The sequence below is a fragment of the Thamnophis sirtalis genome, unplaced genomic scaffold, assembly GCF_051295495.1.
Source record: "Thamnophis sirtalis isolate CommonGarterSnake01/CBP01778 unplaced genomic scaffold, rThaSir2_p1.2 scaffold_13, whole genome shotgun sequence".
NCBI classification, from domain to species: domain Eukaryota; kingdom Metazoa; phylum Chordata; class Lepidosauria; order Squamata; family Natricidae; genus Thamnophis; species Thamnophis sirtalis.
The window spans coordinates 7,945,399-7,970,742 of NW_028261393.1; the positions used below are offsets into that span (position 1 = coordinate 7,945,399).

General features: G+C 44.9%; 1 protein-coding gene across 1 annotated transcript; it reads right to left on the reverse strand.

Moving 5' to 3' along the window:
• Nucleotides 1-15,073: 15,073 nt before the first annotated feature.
• On the reverse strand, nucleotides 15,074-23,115 carry HAS1 (hyaluronan synthase 1). The gene is made up of 4 exons (XM_087727079.1): nucleotides 22,420-23,115; nucleotides 17,694-17,919; nucleotides 17,423-17,555; nucleotides 15,074-15,802 (listed from the first exon to the last, which is right to left on the reverse strand). The coding sequence occupies exons 1-4, from the start codon at nucleotides 23,113-23,115 to the stop codon at nucleotides 15,127-15,129; spliced, it is 1,731 nt and encodes a 576-aa protein (XP_087583205.1). The 3' UTR covers nucleotides 15,074-15,126.
• Between the last annotated feature and the right edge of the window lie 2,229 nt (nucleotides 23,116-25,344).

Below are 25,344 nucleotides of genomic sequence, written 5' to 3' on the forward strand. Positions count from 1 at the left end.
ACCCCCGCTCTATCCTGTCCTTTATTTCCTACTTTCTAGCATATCTCACTCTCATGGCACAGCTGATTCCCCTGCCCCCCCTTTGCTGTTTCACTTACCGTTGCTAACTTGGCAGGTAAGCAGCTGAGCTTCTAAATGCTCAATTTTCAGCACTGCGTGCAGGTACTTTAGGCGTGCAGGCGTGCAAAGCGCACACTCACCGAACCGGTTGTTAAACCGGTAGCATCCCACCACTGGTTATATCCTTGCAAGAGAACCCACTGGATCTTTTTTATAAAGCCTTAGTAAGACCACACTTAGAATACTGTATCCAATTTTGGTCACCTCATTCTCTGTCGTCCCCTTCTTCTTTTGCCCCCAATGATCGTTCCCAGCATGAGGCTCTTCTCCAGGGAGTCCTTCTTCCTTCTGATTAGGTGGTCAAAGTATTTGAGTTTCCTCTTCAGGATCTGGTCTTCTAAAGGGCAGACACGGTTGATCTCCGCTAGGACTGACCCGTTGGATCACTTTGCAGTCCAAGGGACTCGCAGGAATCTTCTCCAGCACCACAGCTCAAAGGCCTCCATTCTTTGGCACTCAGCCTTCCTTATGGTCCAACTTTCATATCTATATCTATATCGACATCTGCATCTCCATCCATCTCCATCTCCATCTCCATCTCCATCTGTATCTGTATCTATATCTCCATCTCCATCTCCATCCATCTCCATATCCATCTCCATCTCCATCTCCATCTCCATCTCCATCTCCATCTCCATCTCCATCTCCATCTCCATCTCCATCTCCATCTCCATCTCCATCCTCCATCTCCATCTCCATCTCCATCTCCATCTCCATCTCCATCTCCATCTCCATCTCCATCTCCATCTCCATCTCCATCTCTATCTCTATCTCTAATCTATATCTCCATCTCCATCTCCATCTCCATCTCCATCTCCATCTCCATCTCCATCTACATCTACATCTACATCTACATCTACATCTACATCTACATCTATATCTATATCTATATCTATATCTATATCTATATCTATATCTATATAGATATATACCTATATACCTATATACCTATATACCTATATACCTATATACCTATATACCTATATACCTATATACCTATATACCTACATATATCTATATATCTATATATTTATATCTATACCTACATCTATATCTACATCTATATCTATCTACATCTACATCTACATCTACATATCCATATCCATACCTATATACCTATATACCTACATACCTACATATCTATATATCTATATATTTATATCTATACCTACATCTATATCTACATCTATATCTATCTACATCTACATCTACATCTACATCTACATCTACATATCCATATCCATACCTATATACCTATATACCTACATACCTACATATCTATATATCTATATATTTATATCTATACCTACATCTATATCTACATCTATATCTATCTACATCTACATCTACATCTACCTATCTGCTTTAACTACCCATACATTATACAGCCAGGATTTCAAAATAGACTTCAAATCTTGGATAAGGAAGCTGTTCAGATCAGACAGTAGGAGCAGGGAAGTGAAAGGCCATTTCTATACATGGGGAGGAAGTTCAGACGTATGTATAATTTTGACCAGCAGATGGCACCAAAACCCAATCAGAAAGCAAAGATCGGGCCTTCCATCCTAAAGGCTGCCTGCTTTTCAGGTAGATACCGGGCTAAGAAAGAAAACTCTTTTTCAGTTTTCTTGCCCCCATAATCCTCGACTTACGACCGTCATCAAGCCCAAAATTTATGTCGCTAAGCGAAACGTGTGCTAAGGGAGCTTTGCCCCATTTTGCAACCTTTCTTGGCCACGCTTGTTGTGAATCCCTGCAGTCGTTAAGGTTAGTAACCCCGTTGTTAAGCGAATCTGGCTTCCCGGTTGACTTTGCTTGTCATGGGACCTCAGGATTCTGCAACCACCGTAAAGAAGAAACCAATTTCCAAGTTTCTGGATTTTGATCAGCTGACCAGGGAGATGCTGCAAAGGTCATAAGTTTGAAAAAAGATCATAAAGTCACTTTTTCCAGTGCCGTAACTTTGGGTCAGTAGAAAAATTGGTTGTACGTTGAGAACTATCTGTACTACATCATCATTAACATTTTCATCAGGTCACAATAAAACAAAAACAATGTATAGTTCTGTAGGAAGTTATCACCCAGCCCTCTCCCAGAAAAATGAAATATCCTAGGAAATATTGAAAAGGCAGAATATTTCTCTGGATGCGAAAAAGGAAGAAACATGTTTTAAAAGACAGAAGAGCTGCCTGCAGCTTCCTGCCCATCCCCCTTTGTCAATGAGCCATTAAAGCCTGAGCTAGTCCACTTTACATAATAAAGAGTTCTCCCCTTCAGCTCCAGAGTGATGGGATTAAGGCATGATAAGATTGGCCCTTTTACCCAACTTGCCACATGGCATCTGAGAACTCAACCAAACCTGGATTCAAAACGCAGCCTAGAGAGTTGCCCCTGCATGGCTCCATGGGAGCCTGACAACCAATCAGAATACAAGCTCAAGATCAAAGGCCAGAGAGAGCATAAAACCAGGGACTCAGCATCTCAGTCCTTCCTTCTCCTCTTCTCCACCAACATTGAGGCATGTGATCCCCCTTTTCTGTTCAGGACTCAAGCCATGTGGTCCTGTCCACCATTAAAACCATCTTTCCAAGCAGCCTCCATGTCTCCAGTGTCTTTTTCCCCACTTGGAGCCGAACCCAGAAGGACATTTCTTCCAACAGTACTATACATTACAGGCAGTTCTCAATTTAAAGCCATTCTTGTGACCGAAACGCCCATCGCTAAGAGTGGGCAATGGATAATCGAGCCACACCCAATTCTATAGAAGTACTAATTGGTCATGGGTATTATGTGAATCACGGTGGTCATTAAGAAGATCAAACTTCCTCCATTGATTTTGTTGGTTGAAAGCTGACATTCCTTTTGAGTGATTGGCTTCACAGCTGAACACCATCAATCTTGATATAACTTCTGGGAAACGGTTCTTAGAACCTTAGAAATCAAATGCAAACAAGACTGAGAATTTATTTGTCAAACTTCCTGATAGCAACATGAAAACAACAGAAAACAAAGTTAGATTTGTGCGCTTTCTGTGAGATGAGTTCTGGGGCAAAGCTTGTCATGCCAATTGTATTTCCATGAACCAGAAACACAATTTCTTCCCCTGTCCAGTGTTACTAAACATGTTATCTGTTATGCTGCAGCAGACTAAAAAGCAGAGACATCACCCTGCCAACAAAAGTGCGTATAATCAAGTGTTGTGGCCCAGCAGGAGCCATTGGAGCTGCCACCAGACTCCGACAGTGAGGGGCCCTATGAGTCGGCTCTGGAGGATGTGGAGGACCCTGGACAGGGTTCCGACTCTGAGCAGGGCACAGAGAGACTGGTTGGCCAGCAGGAGGCGCCTGAGCCTTGGACCAGTGGGGAGGAGACAAGGGTGTGTGATTGGGACGTCATGCATTGGAGCAGTGGGGAGGAGCCAAGGGAGTTCTTCCTGGATGCCCAGCACCGAAGAGCTAATAGGTGTAAGGAACAGTTGCGCAGTTACAGGAGATAATTGCACTCAGCTGGTGGTAATTAGGCTCCTCTCAAGACTATAAAAGGAATGCTTGTGCACACGCCCCTTTGCAGGAGTCAATGCATTAACTAATGTTGGAGAACTGTAGTGTTAGCTTGGCAGGCTGGATTGCTGCCAAGGCTTGTCTGCGCTGGTTTGCTGCCAAGGACCTGTCTGTCTGTTAATAAATTCCTTCAAGTATCTTTGGCTGGGCGTGCTTTGGTGTGGGACGAGGTGGGTCAGAACAATCAAGGCTATGGTTTTCCCAGTTGCAATGGATGGCTGTGAAAGTTGGACTATAAGGAAGGCTGAGTGCCAAAGAATGGAGGCCTTTGAATATGATGATGCTGGAGAAGACTCCTGCGAGTCCCTTGGACTGCAAGGCGATTCAACCGGTCAGTCCTAGAGGAGATCAACCCTGACTGCTCTTGAGAAGGCCAGATCCTGAAGAGTAAACTCAAGTACTTTGGCCACCTAATGAGAAGGAAGAAGGACTCCCTGGAGAAGAGCCTCATGCTGGGAACGATGGAGGGCAAAAGAAGAAGGGGACGACAGAGAAGGAGGTGGCTGGATGGAGTCACCGAAGCAGTTGGCGAGAGCTTCAATGGACTCCAGAGGATGGCAGAGGACAGGAAGGCCTGGAGGAACATTGTCCGTGGGGTTGCGATGGGTCGGACTTCGCAACTAACAACAACAATCCAGTGTTCCAATATTTGAGGCGCTGCCACAAAGAAAAGAGGGTCAACTCTTCTCAAAAGCACTTGGAGGCAGAACAAGAAGCAACTGACGGACACTAATCAAGGAGAGAACCAACTTAGAGCTAAGGAGGAACTTCCTGAACAATTTAGCCAGTGAAACGACTTGCCTCAAGATGTTGTAGGTGCCTCCAGCACTGGAGGTTTTAAATAAGAGATTGGACAGCCATTTGTCTGAAGTGGTGTAGGGTTTCCTGCCTGAGCAAGGGGTTGGGCTAGAAGACCTCCAAGGTCCCTTTCAACTCTGTTATTCTGTTATCCACAGCCTGCCCAGCCTATAACCTAGAGTTGCAAGACATTTGCCAATCTACTTCTAAGATTCTAATTGAATAACAGACTAATAAGTTGGGATGGACCTTGGAGGTCTTCTAGTCCAAACTCCAGTGATGGAATCCCCACGACCTCTGAAGGAATTTCACCGTTCCACTAAGGAATTGTCCTCATCGTCAGGGAATTTCTCTTTATGTCTAGGTTGGAAATGGTTGGTTTTCTGCAAAGATGCCTGTCTGTTAGGTTCTTGGCAGTAAGCCGAGTTCTTTGAGCCATGTTTCTCAATTTCAGCAATATTAAGATGCGTGGACTTCAACTCCCAGAATTGAGATGTTTAATCTAGTAAAATGAAGAGCTAGGGTGACATGAGAGCAGCGTTCCAATATTTGAGGGGCTGTCTCAATGAAGAAGGGTCCACCTATTTTCCAAAACATCTGAAGGCAAGACAAGAAATGAAACCATTGTTGTGGCCCGCCATTGGAGCTGGCAGCAAATTTGGAGAGTCAGGAGATTGGGGAGGAACATGGGCCAGTCCTGGAGTCTGGGGAAGGCTCGGATGAGGGCTCTGTGTCGGAGGCAGAGAGGGGGCCAGAGCCGTATTATTATTATTTATTACATTTATAGGCCGCCCAATCCCGCAGGACTCTGGGCGGCTTACAAAGCGAAGAAAAAATAAAAAGGAAAAAAAATAAAAATAAAAAATGATTTAAAATTCACAACACATGCATTCGTTCTAGACTTTTCGATAAGGTCAACAGCCCCAGGCCTGCCGGAACAGCCAGGTTTTAACAGCCTTCCTGAAGGCCATGAGAGTGGGCAAGGTCCGGACCTCTGGGGGTAGCTGATTCCAAAGGGTCGGAGCCGCCACAGAGAAGGCTCTCCTCCGGGGCCCTGCCAGCCAGCACTGACTGGCTGACGGCATCCGAAGGAGGCCCATCCTGTGGGATCTTATCGGCCATTGGGAGGTATGTGGCAGTAGGTGGTAATAGCAATAGCAGTTAGACTTATATACCGCTTCATAGGGCTTTCAGCCCTCTCTAAGCGGTTTACAGAGTCAGCATATTGCCCCCAACAACAATCCGGGTCCTCATTTTACCCACCTCGGAAGGATGGAAGGCTGAGTCAACCCTGAGCCGGTGAGATTTGAACAGCCGAACTGCAGAACTGCAGTCAGCTGAAGTAGCCTGCAGTGCTGCATTCTAACCACTGCGCCACCTCAGCTCTCGCAGGTACGCTGGTCCTAAGCCATGTAGGGCTTTAAAGGTAATGACCAACACCTTGAATTGCGTCCGGAGACCAATTGGTAGCCAGTGCAGCTGCGGAGGACAGGTGTAACATTGGTGTACCTCGGTACACCCAATATCGCTCGCGCGGCTGCATTCTAGACTAGCTGTAGTCTCCGAACGCTTTTCAAGGGTAGCCCCATGTATGCCAGTTATCAGCTGCCTTCAGAGCCAGACATCAGTGAGACAGAGGAACAGCTGGAGCCTGTTCCCAGTGTGCGCATGCACAGAGTTGCCAGACGAAGGGAACAGTTAAAGAACAGGGATCGACTTGGGAGTAAGGTCACAGGTGGATGATGAATGTCCCCTCCCAGAGGAAGTAAAAGAGGAGCGAAAGGGGAGTGGAGTTTGCAGGAGACAATTAATTCGCTTAATTGGTTTGTGGCTCTCTGAGATTCCTTGCCAAGTTTTGCAGATATCGGCCTGGCAGCTCTCCAAGCCAGAGAAGGCCTGCGACCGTAAATCCTCCCTTGAAAGACTTTGCTGGATGTGAATGAGCAGAATTCACAGCCAATTAATAAAAGCGGTTTTTGTCAGGACAAGAAGTTGCTTCATGCTCTTGGGAAGCCTCGGTCAGAACAACTATGGGTGGAAACTAATCCAGGAGAGGAGCAACCTAGAACTAAGGAGAAATTTCCCGACAGGGAGGACCATTAACCAGTGGAACAACTTGCTTCAGACAAAGAGGGGCTGGGGAATTCTGGGAAGTCGATGCATCTTAAAAGTCACCAAGATTGGGAAACCCTGTCGGAAGGGGTGAGAGAGTTTGGCTCAGAGGGTGGGTTTCATTCTTTCTCGGCTCTGCTGAGCTCAGCTGGGTGGGTCCCGTCTGCTTTAGGGTGTCGCTTCATTGGCCTCGGTGGGACGGTTTCCATTCCCTCAGCTTCCTGTTGCGTTGCAGGCTGCATGCGTCTGCTCCAGCCATGGCCGCCGGAGAAGCAGGTGGTGCTGGAGTTTGGCTGCTGCTGATCATCATTTCCTCTCAAATGCCTCCTTTGGGCTGTGCCCGGAGTGAGTCGGCCACAGATTATGGCAGCTATTAATAGCTAAGGTCCAGCCATGTGTACACACCCTATGGCTCTTGGTGGGGGTGTGTGTGTGATTATTGAGGTTTCGTGGGTATGAGATTAATCTTTCCGCAGCTCAGCACACCTGAGGACGGGGCAAGAAGCAACAGATGGAAACTAAACAAGGAGAGAAGCAACTGAGAAAGAAAAAGAAAGAAATAGAAAAAGAAAGAGAGAAAAAGAAATAAAGAGAAAGAAAGAAAAAGAAAGAGAGACAAAGAAAAAGAGAGAGAAAGAAAGAAAAAGAAAGAGAGATAAAGAACGAGAAAAAGAAAGAGAAAGGAAAGAAAGAAAGAAGGGAAGAAAGAAAGAAAGAAGGAAAGAAAGAAAGAAAGAAAGAAAGAAAGAAAGAAAGAAAGAAAGAAAAAGAACTAAATTAGGGCACAGGGTCTCTTCCTAGAGCAGGGCGCTGGACTAGAAGACCTCCAATATCCCTTCCAACTCTCATTTCAGTGCATAAACGTCCTAGATTTCTTTCAGATTACCAGAATTGGCAGGGATCTTGTAGATCATCTAGTCCAACCCCCGACCAAGCCAACCCTACACCATTTTCTTGACAGATGGCAGTCCAGCCTCTTCTCGAAAGCTTCCAGGATGCCTTTCTGAAGGCAAGCGGTTCCATCTATTCTGATTAAAGGAAGTGCTGTCAGTCTTAAGCCTCCCTCTCAGAGCCTTTCCCTTTTAAAGAGCAAAGTCTCTCGTTGCCTGAGTCATCTTGCTCGGCGTCCAGATCTTCTGATCTTCTGCAGAAGGAGAAGATCTACACTTCCTTCCTCCAGACAGCCGTGTCTCCCTGCAGATTCATCCTCAAGCAAGGATGATTTCCCGTATGCATTGTGGTTTCTCTGGCTTCCAAAGCCTGACTCAGTGGCTGCCCAGATCACTCAAACCAGATGTTTTCTAGCAACTGGAGACAATGTTTCCAAACTAGGGTGGACCGAAGGAAGACGGCCGCGTCATCCTGCCTTCTCTGCGTCTTGCAGAACTGAGGGCGGAGGGAGCAGACTCGCTCTGTACGTCGATGTCTCACATCTATGCCAAGGGTGAATAATCCCCTTCTCCTATGGGAAATGGGGTTTGGGGGGGGGGAATGAGGAGGAGAAGGGTAGGGGGATCAATGCAAAGGCAGACTCATCAACAAAGGGCTTGTCTTCACAGGGCTGTCTTAACGCATGGCCCTGATGGACACGAGCACAGGGGCCCCGTACTAATCTGTGTATGTTAACCCTTCAAGGCACCTTGTAGCATATAAATACAGCAACTGTATGGTTTACTGAGGATGTTTATCTTTTTCAACACTGATTTTGTTGGAAGTGCCAATGAAATAAATACATGTTTCAATTTATTGACCATTTACATTTTTTTTATTCCTGTGAGTAGTTGTTGTAGGGGCCCCAGTACGCTGCTTTTCCCGGGGCCCATAATGCTGTTAAGACGGCCGGCCCTGTCTTCATGGAATAGTTTTATTGTACTTATTCATTAAACTTCACTGGTGGATTTTAAGAAGGGATTGGATAACCATTTGTCTGAAATAATATAGGGTTTCCTACCTGAGTAGGGGGATGGACTAGAAGACCTCCAAGGTCCCTTCCAATTCTGTTATTCTGTTATTCTGTTATTCTGTTATTCTGTTATTCTGTTATTCTGTTATTCTGTTATTCTGTTATTCTGTTATTCTGTTATTCTGTTATTCTGTTATTCTGTTATTCTGTTATTCTGTTATTCTGTTATTCTGTTATTCTGTTATTCTGTTATTCTGTTATTCTGTTATTCTGTTATTCTGTTATTCTGTTATTCTGTTATTCTGTTATTCTGTTATTCTGCTCTGCTCTGCTCTGCTCTGCTCCGCTCCGCTCCGCTCCACTCCACTTCTCCTCTCCTCTCCTCTCCTCTCCTCTCCTCTCCTCTACTCTACTCTACTCTACTCTACTCTACTCTACTCTACTCTACTCTACGTCTTATTCTAGTCCTTATTCTACTCCGTCTATTCTATTCTATTCTATTCTATTCTATTCTATTCTATTCTATTCTATTCTAACTTTGACATTTATTGCCCATCTCCCCTACAAGAGGGCTCTGGATGGCATAATAAACATCCTTGTTGCAATTAAACTGTTTAGTATTGCTCTATGAGAATGCGCTGTGCTTCCCAATATTTATTTATTTAGATAAATAGATAGATAAAAAGATAGATAAAAAGATAGATAGATAGATAGATAGATAGAAAGAAAGAAAGAAAGAAAGAAAGAAAGAAAGAAAGAAAGAAAGAAAGAAAGAAAGAAAGAAAGAAAATTTATAGAGCCGGCTACCTCTTAAAAAGTGACCCCCGAAGGCTTTCAAGCAGAATAACAATTAAAATCATATACTTTTTTTTTAAAGAGACATGCAGTAGATTTTGTCTTACAATCGTTAATTCAATGACCATTCAAAGTTACAATGAGCACTGAAAAGGTGACATCTGACCGTTTTTCACACTTACAACCAGTTGCAGCATCCCCCTTGGTCTGAAAGGATACTGAAAGCACAAAAAAAATAAAAACAGAGAAAGTTAAAAACATAACAGAACCTAAGATAATGCAATAAATAAACAATTTAGCGTCCCTCAAATCACTTTGCGGGCTCACCACGGTATCCCGCAAAGCACTTTTTATTTTCTTATGCACAAACGTTGGCGTACAAGTTAACACGCCCATGGATCTGTGAAAGTGGTGTAAATGACCCTGACGTAAGATGAATCACCTTGGAAGAGAATTGGCCACCATAAAGGTTATGATGATGGCAGCGCCTTAATGATAAGAGAAACAATTTGCTTATTGTTTGTTTATTTATAACTTTTACTGGTTGCTCAAGGGAACTCTACAGTTATTTATTCATTCATTCATTCATTCATTCATTCATTCATTCATTCATTCATTCATTCATTTATAGGGTTTGTATGCCGCCCACTCTCGAGAGACTCAGGGCGGCTTACAGATAAAAAGGAAGGGGGGAACATACAAAATTTTTTAAAAAAACAACAACATTAAAATTCCACAACATTCATAGATTAGGATGGGGCTGGATAAATCAACAGCCCCAGGCCTGCCGGAACAGCCAAGTCTTGGTGGCTTTGCGGAAGGCCGGAAGGGTAGTAAGGGTCCGGATCTCCACAGGAAGATCGTTCCAAAGGGCCGGAGCAGCTACAGAGAAGGCCCTCCCCCGGGGAGTCGCCATCCGACATTGACCGGCAGATGGAATCCGGAGGAGGCCCAACCTGTGCGATCTTATGGGTCTCTGGGAGGTAATTGGCAGGAGGCGGTCTCTCAGGTAGCCAGGTCCAATACCATGTAGGGCTTTAAAAGTAACGACTAGCACCTTGAAGCGTGTCCGGAGACCAATGGGAAGCCAGTGCAGTTCCTGGAGCTGCCAAGAGTGCTGGTGTTTGTTATCTGAATAACAGAGTACAGAATAACAGAATTGGAAGGGACCTTGGAGGTCTTCTAGTCCAACCCCCTGCTCAGGGAGGAAACCCTATATTATTTCAGACAAATGGTTATCCAATCCCTTCTTAAAAATCTCCAGTGAAGTTTAATGAATAAGTACAATAAAACTATTCCAGGAAGACAGGGCCCTCTTAACAGCATTATGGGCCCCAGGAAAAGCAGCATATTTTGGAATCAGAACTAAGGAAATTTCCCCTCAGTTCTAAGTTGCTTCTCTCCTTGATTAGTTTCCACCCATTGCTTCTTGTCCTGCTTTCAGGTGCTTTGGAGTGTAGCTTCATGTCCTCTTCTGTGTGGCAGCCCCTGAGATAGTGGAAGACTGCTACCATGTCTCCCCTAGTCCTTCTTTTCATCTGTCCCTTCTCGTCATCTATCTCCAGTGGTGGCAGAATGGCAATCTTAGATAATGTCTGAAGAATGAGACTTTCTGAACCAATTTCAGCTGGCCTTTTGGTCACGCTAAAGCTGATTAGGTTGCCACAGACCATGACATCTGCTGGGACCTGTATGAAGTGCCAGGGTCTGTGCCAAGCAAATCAGCTTTAGCGTGACCAAAAGGCCAACTGAAACTGGTTCAGAAAGTCTCATTCAGACATTATCTAAGAACAAGCTGGAATGGAGAAGATGGATTGATTACATTCAAAATAAATATGGGACTAAGAAACTTCAGTTAGCTTATGAATGAATGAACAAGGAATGTTATCTAAAGTTAGCTTTACAAAAGGGGAGTTAAAGTATAAGCGAAGGTACGATGCTAAAGTTAGTTAGTTTATTTTAGTGTATGTTTGTTAAATGTTTATACCCTGTATTTGCTCTGGGAGGTTGGGGGGGGGAGGGGATGTAGGATTGGGGGGAAGGGAGGGAGGGGAAAAGTATACAATTGTAAAACTTATTAAAACTTTTTAATAAAAATAATAATAATTGGGACTGGAAAAAAAAAGATGTGTGGACTTCAACTCCCAGAATTCCCCAGCTGGCTGGGGAATTCTAGGAGTTGAAGTCCATAGGTCTCAAAAGTGGTCAACGTTAAGAAACACTGACCTAGTAGATGGATCTTGGACTCACTGAAGGTAGCTTTTTCCACAAGAGAGTGTCCTAATGATCTTTCTGGATTTATTTTTCAACCACAGCCAAGGTGGTGATCATTTATCTCCGAGGGTTGTGTTCACATTCGGCTGCTACCAGAATTCACTCAGAACTTCAGGCCACGCACGGTTCCCTTAAAACAGGTAGCCCTCAACCTACCACCATGAATGGGGACCAGAACTTCCAGGTCAATTGTTCGGCAAGCCATGCCTGATTTTACGACCACTTTCGCCACGACTGAATCATGGCAGTTGTTAAGCAAACTATGTGGTCATTAAAGCAAATCTGGCTTCCCTCCTTGACTTGTTAGAAGCCAACTGAGAAGGTCACCAACGGTGACCAAGTGACCCCAGGGTCAGTGCAACCGTCTGTCAGCGTTCAAAATATCATCCAGAATTAAATCAGCGTTCAAGGCCTAGCTTTCATCAAAGATCCAATTTAATAAGAGAGACATGTTGGTACGTCTGTGGAAACCTGAATCTGAAAGCTTCCTGGGTTTTCCACCCAGTTGAAAGTTCAAAACCTGGCCCCCACACCCACAAGTCCATCCCATGGTCCAATCTTCCTCTGCCACGCTGGCATTTCCACCCATCTAGTTCTGGTCAGGTGCAGAGACCTTGGGCTTCTAGAAAGGAATGTTTTATTTTGACAACAACACATTCTGCTCCTTACTATTCCCTCCTCCCAATTACCCCACTAATGAAACAGCGTAGTAAAATAATAGAAAGTGTGGCAGGCCAAAGATCCTAAAAGGAATATAACTACAGGCCTGACACCCTCGTAAATACATGTCAGTTAGCCAAGGGCCCAAATTTTGATCGTGCAACTGTGGGGAATGCGGTGACCATTGGAAATGTCGGTACCTGGCGGTATGTCGCTTTTTTCAAGTGCCCACTGAAAGTTTGAATGGTCGGCAAACAAAGGCACGTAAGTCAAGGACTTGACCTATGTTGATAACGCAGAGAAATATATCTTCCATCAACTTAATAGAAACGAAGAGATCAAATTGCGCTGGTTTATTCTGTTGGGAGTGTTGTAGGGCAAGCATAATTAAATTTCTCGGGATGGCATGCTTGGAAAAGCTCATGATGGCGGCCACAGCAATGGAATGGGAGCCCCAGTTGTTTTTGATTTTTGTTTTATTTCTTACTTCTTTCAGCCTGACCTGCGTACAGGTAATTCCTCAGCTGATGATGGCCACAACTGAGTCCAACATTTCTGCTGCTAAGCGAGGCATTTGTTAAGCGCGTTTCGCCCCATTTTACGACCTTTCTTATTGCCATCGTTAATCGAATCACTGCGGTTAGATCTTATAGCACCGTGGTGGGAATGACGAGGCGGCTTTAAATGATGTTAGGATGTGGTTTTGTTGTTGTTCTTTTTGCCGTGAGCAACTGGAATTTTAGGTAGTCCTCGATGTATGGCCACAATTGAGCCAGAGGTGGGTTCCTACCAGTTCGCACCAGTTCGGTAGAACTGGTTCGTCAAATCTACTGAACTGGTTAAAAGAGGTTCCATCAGTGGACCCGGAAAGCAAGCCACACCTACAGAACAGGTTCCAAAATTTTTTGAAACCCACCACTGACACACACACACACACACACAGAAACACATACACACACACACAGAAACACATACACACACACACAGTCTCACACAGAGAGAAAGAGAAAGAGAAAGAAAGGAAGAAAGAAAAAAGAAAGAAAAAGAGAGAGAGATGAAAGAAAAAAAGGAAAAAGGGACAGAGACAAAAGGAAGGAAAGAGAGAGAGAGAGAGACAGAGAGAAAGAAAGAAAACAAACACATGGCCAGCAAGCCACTCCCACCAGGTCACATGGGCGGCAAGCCACTCCCACAAAGGAGGCCACACCCACAGAGTAGGTTCGAAAACTTTTTGAAACCCACCACTGAATTGAGCCCAGCGGTTTTGTGGCTAAGCGAGGCAGTTGGGCAAGGGAATTTTGACCCTTTTTTACGACCTTTCTAGCCACCGTTGTTAAGCGAATCGCTGCAATATTTACATCCGTAACATGGTTAAGGGAACCCAGTTTCCCCATTTCGACTTTCCTCATCAGAAGACAACAAAAGGAGATTCCGTGATACTTCAACCGTCATAAATATGAGTCAATAGCCAAGCATCCGAATTTTGATCACGTGACCATGGAGGATGCTGCAATGGTTGTAAGTGTGAAAAACGGTCGTAAGTCACTTGAAGATTCACTAAATGAACTGTTGTAAGTCAAGAACTATCTATCTATACTTAGGGTACCTTCTGCGTTGTATTGTATAATAAAAGATGAATTTGACCAGCTGCTGGTTCATAACATTTGCCCGGCTTGAAGGGGAAAAAAATATTAGGATAAAACACCACGAAAGGGATTTTATAAAATAAATAGTGTTTTATTTTTTACATTGCTTATAAAACTTTTTTTTTTAACATCATCATTCAATGTTTAAAAAACGATTTAAATAGCCCTCCTTTTCATTATTAAAACATGGCAAATAAATAACTTCAGGTCCTTCTTTTTCCTGCAAGAAAGATGTCCCCCAAATTCTACCTAGACAATATTGTGCCCCCCCCAAACACACACACACACACAAAGGAAATAGAGGTAGCGGGTGCGAATTTGACCCACCCTTCGGCTGTCTTTCCAGGAGGGGAAAAAAAAAAAAAGTATCAAGGAAGGCAGAATTTTCCAGCTTCTGTCGCACAATTGTAAACGTTTCTTTTCTAATCAAGTCTTCACAAAGTCTAAGATGAATTATTATTTTCCTTTTTGCCAAAAAAAAAAAGCCACAAATGACTGTTTTAAAATTACGTTAGCATCCGTAGTAGATGCCCAAAAATATATATATATATCTGATTTTAACTTCCAGAAAGCGAGGGTTTTCCCCGCATCCCACCGCTCCCCCGTTTTTCTCAGCAAGATGTTCTTTCCTGCCAAACTTCAGGAGGACTTCAACGATGAGCGAGGGATGCGACATTCCCATCTTCGCATTCAGTGGCTGTGGCGCCAGCATTTCAGTGCAATTCCATAAGTTCCCTGTGCAGTCCACGCCCTCGTGCGGTGGCATCACCCGGTGGCTCCTTCCGAGAGGTGGTCGCGAGTTGAAAAAGTACATTGGGGGTACAAGGAGCACCCCTGGAATCAGAAGACTTAGCAGTAATAAATAAATTTTTCAGGTCGGAAAACATTCCTCGGGACTGGAGGACAGAGAGGACAATCAAGGCACCTCTCTCACGTTTTGCTGGATAAAATAAATACCCTCCCTGAGAAACATCACATACACACAAACACAAAAGACACTCCCACTCACAGCTCCTGTACCATCATCTGGCTCCACCCCGGATTCGCAAAGAGAACCAAGGAGTCAACACTTCAGCCGGAACAAGAGACACCTTGCGTTTAAAAAGACTCAAGAGAGGGGATGAATTGGCTTTTCCTCCCCACCCCTTGAATTAGAAAATCTTTCTGACGCTGGACATCCTTCAGTTAAGCTGCTCCGTACCGCTACAGCTTAGATGGGACTAGCTAGGATTCTGGAGATTTCCGCCTTCTTTCCTTCTCATACGTTGAGGCTGTAGAAGTCCATTCGCTTCCGGCAACACCTCTGAATCCATACCCAGTACAGCATGACCATGAATGTCCAGTAGCCCAAATAGATGGCCAAGCCAATGAGCAAATACAAGATCTCTGTTTGTTTGGCTTCCGTCGTCCAGTCGGCCAAGGCTTCTTGGCAGATAGTGTAGATCAGGCCTCCCAGCAGAAGAAGACCCCAGATGGAAACAGGCAGCAGAGGCATGTAGTTGCCGACCATCTTCTTCCGTCCTGAGGTGCCCCAGCTGCTCTTGTTCATGGTCAAGATGGCAAAGTACTTCGCCGGAAGTAGGCCTCCCATGTAGAGGACGGCGTAAAGGGACATGAAAAGCATGACCGGGTTACTCCTCAGCCAGCAGGCGTAAAGGGCCTTCACACAGGCCACCAGCTGGACGCAGAGCAAGACCCACAGCACGTCCCAGAGGTTGCCCCCGTAGAAGAGCCGCAGGACAGTGGCCGTGACGAAGAAGGGGAAGATGCCGGAGACCACCGACTCGTAAGTCATCCAGAGGTGATGCCGGTGCCACCAGAGGGCGTTGTAGAGCCATTCCCGGAAGTAGGACTTGGTCCAACGGGTCTGCTGAGCCAGCCAACGTAGGAATGAGGACGGGGTCTCCGAGTAGCAGCGGGAACGAGCTGTGTATCTGGCACAAGGAAAGGAGGCAAAGATTAACAAGGGAGGAAAGAAGACACAACTTGATTTGACCCCTTTCTGGTCTTGAGTACTTCCTGCACTGGTCCTTTCTCGATCATGGCTACACTAGATACGTAAGGAACTAAATTCCTGATCATAGCTACGCTAGAGAAGTGAGAGAAAGGCCATGAAAACATTATTTCCTGTCTGGATTTGTATGCAACACACCAAACTAGGTGGAAAAGGGGTTGGGAAAAATCTGTGGTTCAAGATATTATGGAAATTCAGCCTTTGTCTCTGCAAATTGCATAACTCCCTTTTCACATTACGTGCATAAAAGTTTCTTGATTTGGACAAAGCATCTTAAATAAAAGCAGAAATTAAGTTAAATGATCAGAAATTGATCATATTGTATGAACATAGCAATTCATGAACAATCTGGGGATACCAAAAAGGATTCCGTGGGCGTTAAGTGCGCAGAAGAAGCTTAAGTAATTCAAGCTTGAACCAATTTGATTTCCTAACGTAACACTTTCATAGGAATGTTTGGGCAAAGCTATATTAAGTACCAAACATTGGAAAAGGTAGGAAGACCCTGAATTTAACTTATAGCTTGATATCATAGTACCTACAAGGGCTGCTACAAGTTTCAGCTAAAAAGATAAAGCTTCAACAAAACCACAAGATTTCTTCGTGCTCTTTAAGTAAAGGTAAAGGTTCCCCTCGCATATATGTTCCAGTTGTTCCTGACTCTAGGGGGCGGTGCTCATCTCTGTTTCAATGCCAAAGAGCCAGCACTGTCCAAAGACATCTCTGTGGTCATGTGGCCAGCATGACTAAACGCTGAAGGTACATGGAACGCTGTTACCTTCCCACCAAAGGTGGTTCCTATTTTTCTATTTGCATTTTTACCTGCTTTCGAAGTGCTAGGTTGGCAGAAGCTGGGACAAGTAACGGGAGCTCACTCCATTACACGTTGCTAGGGATTCGAACTGCTGAACTGCCAACCTTCCTGATCTGAGTCCTTTGATTCCTTTGTTCCATGTTTTTTTTGTCCCGTGTTCTTTAATGAGCCGAGGTGGCGCAGTGGTTAGGGTGCAGTACTGCAGGCCACTTCAGCTGACTGCTAACTGCAGTTCAGCGGTTCTAATCTCACCGGCTCAAGGTTGACTCAGCCTTCCATCCTTCCGAGGTGGGTGAAATGAGGACCCAGACTGTGGGGGCGATATGCTGACTCTGTAAACCGCTTAGAGAGGGCTGAAAGCCCTATGAAGCGGTATATAAGTCTAACTGCTATTGCTATTGCTATTAATTGCTCCCAAAGACCTGTCTCTGTGTTTAACAACCCTATAAGTGAATATCTCTCAACCTGGGGAAGTTTAAGGAAGCCATGCTGGGTGAGGAATTCTGGGAGTTGAAGTCCACCCCTCTTAAACCTGCCCAGGTTGGGGGAAAAACTCAGCTGTAAGTCAGGAAGCCATATCTGGAGGGCTTCATGGAGGAAGTAACGTATTGAAACGGGAAGTCCTACTTGTAAAAAAGGTAAGCACTCTAAAAGAACTATCTCAACAGACTTCTCACATTTCATTCCACATGGTTCCTACTCCATCAGATACCCAGATTTCCTTACTTGGTGGCGTAGCCAATGCTCAGCATCCTGTTGGTGAGGTGCCTATCATCCCCGAAGGTGCAGTGTGTTCCAAGGAACTTTTGATTGTACCAGGATTCCAGAAATTGCTGTAGGAGGTCATTCCGATACAGACCTGATGCAACCAATAAAAAAGAAGGGATGAGATTTTTAAAAAGTGCAGCGGGTCAGGGAAATGCGTTAATCTTTTCCCACATTGCTTCATGACGTGAGGGACTTATTTAAGGCATTATTTACAGGTGGAACACCTTACCCAAGGGGCCACTGATACAGGAGACGCAGTTGAAGTAGGACTGGCAGGCTCGCTCAATGTTGAAAGCCATCCAGTAGCGCAGGCTGCTCATGAAGCTGATGTAGGAGTCGGAAAGGTTGAGGATCCTGACATCGCCGCCCACGGCCCCATAGTGTTCGTTCGACTCCAGCACCTTCACCAGTTCTACCGTGGCTTCGGGCTCCAACTTGGTGTCAGAGTCGCATACCTGGGAGAAGCCAAGAGTTTAGTCTAAAGACACTCCTTCAACTTGTCAAGGAGATCTCATTGCATATACATATACATATACATATATAGACATACACATGTACATATACATAATCATACCCAGCCTGAAGATGGCAAGTGAGACCTCGCCGAAATGTTGCCAAGACCTGGTATGCCCAAATATGGGAGGGAGCATACTGCTTAACTTTAACACTTAATTATTTCCTTGGCTCAGCTGATAAGGGAGGAGAGCTTGTGGCTTAGAGGCTAATACAACTGCCTAACATGTAAAAACAGCCCAGGTTCGAATCCCAGTAAGGGTACAGCTAGCTGATGAGAGCTAAATAGCTTGCAATAGATCTATACTAGTCTCCCTTTATTTATCAGCATAAATTATCTATATCTATATCTATATCTATATCTATATCTATATCTATATATCTATATCTATATATCTATATCTATATATATTTATGTCAAAGCACCTGGTATGCCCAAATATGGGAGGGAGCATACTGCTTAACTTTAACACTTAATTAGTTCCTTGGCTCAGATGATAAGGGAGAAGAGCTTGTGGCTTAGAGGCTAATACAACTGCCTAACATGTAAAAACAGCCCAGGTTCGAATCCCAGTAAGGGTATAGCTAGCTGATGAGAGCTAAATAGCTTGAAATAGATCTATATTAGTCTCCCTTTATTTATCAGCATAAATTATCTATATCTATATCTATATCTATATCATCTATATCTATATATCTATATCTATATATCTATATCTATATATCTATATCTATATCTATTTATGTCAAAGCACCTGGCATGCCCAAATATGGGAGGGAGCATACTGCTTAACTTTAACACTTAATTAGTTCCTTGGCTCAGATGATAAGGGAGAAGAGCTTGTGGCTTAGAGGCTAATACAACTGCCTAAATGTAAAAAACACTCAGGTTCAAATCCCAGTAAGAGTATGGTTAGCTGATGAGAGCTAAATGTGTGTGTGTGTGTGTGTGTGTGTACACACACACACACACATATACATACATACATACATACATACATACATAAACATACTTTCACACACACAAATACAATTATGTTGATGTTTGTACACCTTGGGCGCCTAGAGAGCACACTGCTCAACATAGGGAGGAAATGTATGCTATAAAATCCTAAAAACATTTTATAAATTAAAAAAAAAACTTGTCGAGAAGATCTGAATTGCTGGAACCTAGAGAACTGGGTGGGTCCTTAAGAACCCCACTGTTTCACCTCCTCTTTCCAGTCTTCAGTCCTCGCAGGGGAAGAGAAGAGGCCGTGTCAACTGATTTGGGGACTCCCCTTGGTTGCCGTAAAGCGTGGGTGGACTTGCCTGTACACGCCAGCCCGAAGGGCACAACAGGATCAGAGGAATACATAGATCACCAGGTTGAAGGTTGACTCAGCCTTCTTCTATCCTTCTAAGGTCAGTAAAATGAGGACCCAGATTGTCGGGGCAACAGGCTGACTCTACACACTATTTAGAGAGGGCTGTAAGAGCGCTATGAAGTGGTATATAAGTCTAAGTCAGAGGTGGGTTCCTACCAGTTCGCACCTATTCGGTAGAACCGGTTCGTCAAATCTACCGAACCGGTTAGAAGAGGTTCCACCAGTGGACCCGGAAAGCAGGCCACACCTACAGAAGAGCTTCCAAAATTGTTTGAAACCCACCCCTGGTCCTTCGATATGATTATTCTACACTATCATGCTCCTATTTATAAAACTCAGTGCCTCTGTGGAAGGTAAGGATGACTACTGCGTTTGTGGTGCAATCAGAACATTGCGTGTGTTGAAGTTGTTTTAACGCAAACCAAATATGCCTTTTAAAAAACAAGTTTGCATCACATTCTTATGCAGGCCAGTGCTGTATGTGAGGTAATTTAAGGTGGTTCTGACAAGTGTCGTCGGCATCTTCATATCCGGTCACATGGGTGGCAAGCCACTCCCACAAAGGAGGCCACACCCACAGAGTAGGTTCGAACAATTTTTGAAACCCACCACTGGTCTAAGTGCTATTGCTACATAGATTGTACCCGTCTGTGAGAATTCTTGGGAATTAAGAGGAATTCTTGGGAAATAAGAGGAAGAACAACAGCTTATACAGTAGTAGTTTCTCTGGAAAATAAAGGGTGGTTTCTACAGGAAGTGAAAGCCATGAGTACTAATACTACTTTTATTGCAAAGCGAGTTACAGAGTCTTGAAAGTCTAAAATGACTTTCCCTTTCCCCTGTCTTTACTTTCCACAGAATTAGATCCCTTCTGAGATCTTTTCTCTAACTGCCTTTCTGCTTTGGACTCAGATGTCTTTTATCAGACTAGGCCAGGGTGTGTGTGTCTCCAAACGTGGCAGCTCTAAAGACTTGTGGACTTCAACTCCCAGAATTCCTCAGCCCGCCATGTTGGCTGGGAGATTCTGGGAGTTGAAGCCCACAAGTCTTAAAATTGCCAGGTTTGGAGACTTCTGGTCTGAACGGTGACTCTTCCTCTTGTCTCCCAAGCTTACTGTCACAGCCCGTTCCATTTGCATCAATTACCATGCCATGGAAGTGCATAGTCTAGTAAAGGGGGTCTCCAACTTTGGCAACTTTAAGGCTTATGGACCTCAACTCCCAGAGTTCCTCAGCCAGCTGAGGAACTCTGGGAGTTGAAGTCCACAAGTCTTAAAGCTGCTAAGGTTGGAGACTCCCGGTCTAGTAGACAACCAAGTGCAACCATTCTCATGTATAACAATCACTGATTGACTTAAAAAGATAACAGTTCACTTCCTCCCCCCCCTGAATAGAATGGAAATGAAAGCTATCTAACTTTGGAACCAATGCAAATGCAAATGAGGAAATGCATGATTTGTTTTTTAGAAAATCAAGATTACAGGGCTAAACATAAAGGGGCGGAAGAGATTAAAAAGGAAGACATCCTATGGAGAGTAATTCATGAAGCTTTTTTTGGGAGGGAGATCAGTCAAGGCCGGTGAGGTCCCACCACCCAAATTTTGTTGGGAGCATTTTAGCTGCCACAGGGTGGCAAATTGGTGGGCTGCCAGAGCTTATATAATTACCACGCTAGAATCCGAAATCCTAGACATTGTAATGAATGAAATAATACAAATCAAAACCCAACAATAGCAGATGGAAGATACGCAACTTTCAAGACCAATAAACAACTGGGTGGTAAACTGCTTGGATGAAGAATAAATGGTGAGGGCCAGTTTCCTGGGCCATGTACCTCCCAGATGTGCCAAACTATAAATCCCAACATGTCCAGACATGATCAGATGCCAGGGTGAATTTGCCGGAACATTTGGAAGAGACTAGTTAAAGATGTTGATCTGGAATTCAAATCTCTACTTAGGTCTGAAGGCCAATGTATGTTTTGGGGAAAAGTCACTATCTGTCAACCTTCCAGAAAAGATAAGATTGAAGAGGAATAGATTATACCCCACGTTCCTCTTCACATGGAAGGTGAGATAAATTCCATAGTACTATAGAATAGAATAGAATATAGAATGGGAATAAAATAGAATAGAAAATATAGAATAGAATAGAATATAGAATAGGAATAGAAAAGAAAATATAGAATAGAAGAGAATAGGAATAGAATAGAATAAGAGAGTTGGGAGGGAATTTGAAGATCTTCTAGTCCAACCCCCTGCTTAGGCAGGAAATCCTATACCACTAGAGACAAATAGTTATCCAACATCTTCTTAAAGACTTCCAGTGTTGGAGCATTCATAACTCCTGGAGGCAAGTCGTTCCACTGATTAATTATTCTAACTGTCAGGAAATTTCTCTTTAGTTCTTCTCTCCTTGATTAGTTTCTACCCAGTGGTGGGTTTCAAATTTTTTTAGAACCTCTTCTGTAGGTGTGGCCTGCTTTGTGGGAGTGGCTTGCCGGCCATGTGACTGGGTGGGAGTGGCTTGCCAACCATGTGACTGAGTGGGAGTGGCTTGCCAGCCATGTGACTGGGTGGGCATAGCCAACTTGTAAAATGTGGTGAAACTCACTTAACAACGCTCTTGCTTAGCAACCAAAATGTTGGCTCAGAAACTCTGGCATTTGAAGCATGCAAGTCTTAAAACTGTCAAGTTACAAGACCCTTGCACCCCTAACCCTTTAGAAAAAAAACCCAGGGGTGTTCAAACTTGACAGCTTTAAGATTTGTGGACTTCAACTCCCAGAATTCCTCCTCTCGCTCTTCATCTTGATGATGTGCGGACGGGCGGGGGAGGGAGCTGGAACCGGTTCTAAACGGCACTGTAGATTTGTGGAACCTCTTCTATAGAAGAGGTTAGAACTGGCAGGAACCCACCCCTGTTTCCACCCATTGCTTCTTGTCCTGCCCTCTGGTGCATTGGAGAATAGGTTGCCCCCCCCCCACCTCTTCTTTGTTCCTGAAATATCGGAACCCTGCTATCATGTAACCCCTTGGGTTCCATAAAAGGATAACACGAATAAAAGTTGGGTACCTGAACATAATCCACTGAATTCCCAAGGGCCTTGAACGCCGTGTACATGACTTCTCGCTTCCCGCCCCATTTCTGCATGATGCAGACACATCTCTTGGTGCGGATCAGTTCTTCCACCACAAGTTGGCCGGGATCTTCCATATCAATCTCGGTGTACTGAGAGGGCTCATCCCCAGTATGGTAACCGCCGTCCCCATTCTCCATATCCAACTGAGGTTGATGGTGGTAGTTGTTCTCCCAAACAAAAGTCCCCATATCTTCTCCGGCGAAGACTTCCCGGAACATATCCATCATGTATCGGTCCTCGTTGCTGTTCCCATCCACCACCATGATGATCCGGAGTTTCTCTGGGGGATACAGGGTGGCCTTGACCGATTGAAGGCACTCGCGGAGGTAGGCTGGGTCCTCCTGGTAAGCAGAGATGGTGAGGGCCACCGACTTGGTGTAGCTGCACGACAGAGAGTCTCTCCGCATCCTTTTGTGCTCCAGGAAAGCAAAGAAGCTTTGGATGATGAGGTGGAAGGTGAGGAAGGCTCCGTAGAGACCAAAGGCCATGATGTGGTATTGGTCAGAGACCAGCTGGATGCCCTGGATGTAGGCCCATGCCAGCACTGATAATATGAGCAAGGCAAAACCAATGGTGATGACTCGACGTCCCGCCGAGACAAAAAATTTGGTGGCTTTGGAAACATCCATTCCTAGAAAAAAAGGAAAGAAAAAAACCAGGGAGGTGAGTCATCTCAGTTTTTATCATCTTCTTTTCATGACCCCATAATCCCTTGCCGGGTGGAGTCTGGCCAAATGAATGGAGCTAGCAGACTATTTTAATGGCCAGATGCTTTTCCTGTTGCCAATGCGGAGTTTTTTCCCCAGCAGATATATTCACCTTGTGCCCAGAGAGAGAAATCTCTGCCTCTCCCTAGGATCGAACTCATGGCCTCCTGATTGTGAGGCGAGAACTCCGCCTCTAGGCCACCACGCCACTTAGTAACCTCAGTTTTTATGATACGGATTTAATATTTATTTTGTAGGGATAGACCCAGAGTGCCAGCTCACAAGGACATCAAAGAGGCAAAAGCCCAGGGGTGGGTTTCTCGCCCCGTTCCAACCGGTTTGGTTGGAACGGGGCCAGCGGCGTCCTCGTGCATGCGCGCAGTGCACGCATGCGTACTAGCGTCTGTGCGATGCTCCAGCTGCTCCTGGAGGATCGCGCAGGCGCTGTATGCGTCCTGCGCATGCGTGGAAGCGCAGAACTCGTCAAAACCGGCTAAGGACCGCGGGCGGGCGGGTGGGCCCTTCGCCGTTCCCGGAAGTTACTTACTTCCGGGTTCGCCGACCAACCGGTTCGCGGGGACCGCCGCGAACTGGTTGAAACCCACCCCTGCAGAAGACCTTCTTCAACCTACATCTCAGTTAATGGCTGGCCGAGGGATGAAGTGACGTTTTGGGGTGTCGTTGAATTGAACTAGGCATTGGATCACACACACACAGAGAAACACACACACACACACACCATACCAAATCATAAACCATGTCTCACAAACACACGTGGCTGACTTCATAAAGGGTAATCGAGGCGGGTCATATGTGTAAAACTCCCATCCATAAATCGTGATTTGTGGTTCTAACATGGTTCTAACATGCCCTGAGTCTCTTTGAGAGTGGGCGGCATGCAAATTAATTATTAAATAAATAAATAAATAAATGGTCGTACATGAGACCATCCCAGACTCTTTCAACCACGATTCGAAGAAGCTCTGACTTGGTACGCATGCAAAAAACCTTCGTGACCAGAGGTGGTATTCAGCCAGTTTGGAACCGGTTCATCTGAACCAGTAGCAGAAATGACCCGCCTACCTGCCCCAGCTCTAATGCTATCCTATTTAGGCATGTTTTCGAGGCCAGGCACATGCGTGAGCAAAGAGGTTGCATGGAAGGCGTGCGTGCAAGCAAATCACATGTGCAAAAGGCCGGGCGCATGCACAGAAGGGGCGCGCGTGCGGACGCGAAGCGAGCAGGCGCACGCGGGGTCGAACCAGTGGTAACAAAAGTGTGAAACCCATGGCTGTTTGTGGCTATTTAAAACATGGTGGAATCAGGCCAAGTGAAGCTCAACCATCCAACTACTAAACGACTTGCAAATTATTCTTCCTGGGTTGACCGGCAAGGTGAAAGGGGCTGTTGGCATTTTCCATTAGGCAAAAAAAAGGGGGGGGTTGAGATGCTCCCCTCCCAGCCTGGGTGGGTTCCTCCTTCTCAGGCTGCGCCCACCCCAAGCATCCCTAAGCTAATTTCCTGGCACGGTCTCAGAACAAAAAAAAGGCTGTTAAATATATATATATATTTACAGAGCCAAGAAAAGAGGCGTTTCTTCAAAAGCTGAGCCATTGGCAGCTATGGTCCACTGAATAAATAAACGGCAGAGTATTGGGATGGTATGTGTGATTACCCCTTGTAGGTATACGTGTGTGTTCTTTCTTACTTAACCCTTCCCGAGACAGTATCAAAACCTCCCTTTTTTTCTATCTTCACCATTCAGGGCGCAATCATATTTTATAGGGCAGGGCAGGCCCCAAGTGTTAAGATAAAACCCTTGCCTGGGGCAGCACCTAGGTAAGAACCGAAGGCATAAAAAAGCAAATCAAACATAGTTAAATAGTTTATCACAGTTTATGGGGGTTTTTTTTGCAGATGAGTTTTCTGCCTCTGGTGGGAAAAAAAAATACTTTGATTAGTCTCGGGTAACAGGCAGAAAAGGACTTTAGAAACAAGGGCAGGTGGTCCTTGAGTCACGACTATAACTGAGCCCAACGTTTCCATCGCTAAGCGAGACAGGCGTCGCGTTTTGCCTCCATTTTATGGTTCCACCACAAAACCGCGGACGACAAAATTGCGCTCGACGAAAGCGCGCATTTGACGTCATCA

Excerpts from the sequence above, each read along its gene's own strand:
- HAS1 (XM_087727079.1), bottom strand. The coding sequence starts at position 23,115 with ATGGATGTTTCCAAAGCCACCAAATTTTTTGTCTCGGCGGGACGTCGA. Across the intron at positions 17,920-22,419 it reads ATTCAGTGGATTATGTTCAG|GTATGCGACTCTGACACCAA; the intron begins GTACCCAACTTT and ends GGCTTCTCCCAG. Across the intron at positions 15,803-17,422 it reads AGCATTGGCTACGCCACCAA|ATACACAGCTCGTTCCCGCT; the intron begins GTAAGGAAATCT and ends TCCTTGTGCCAG.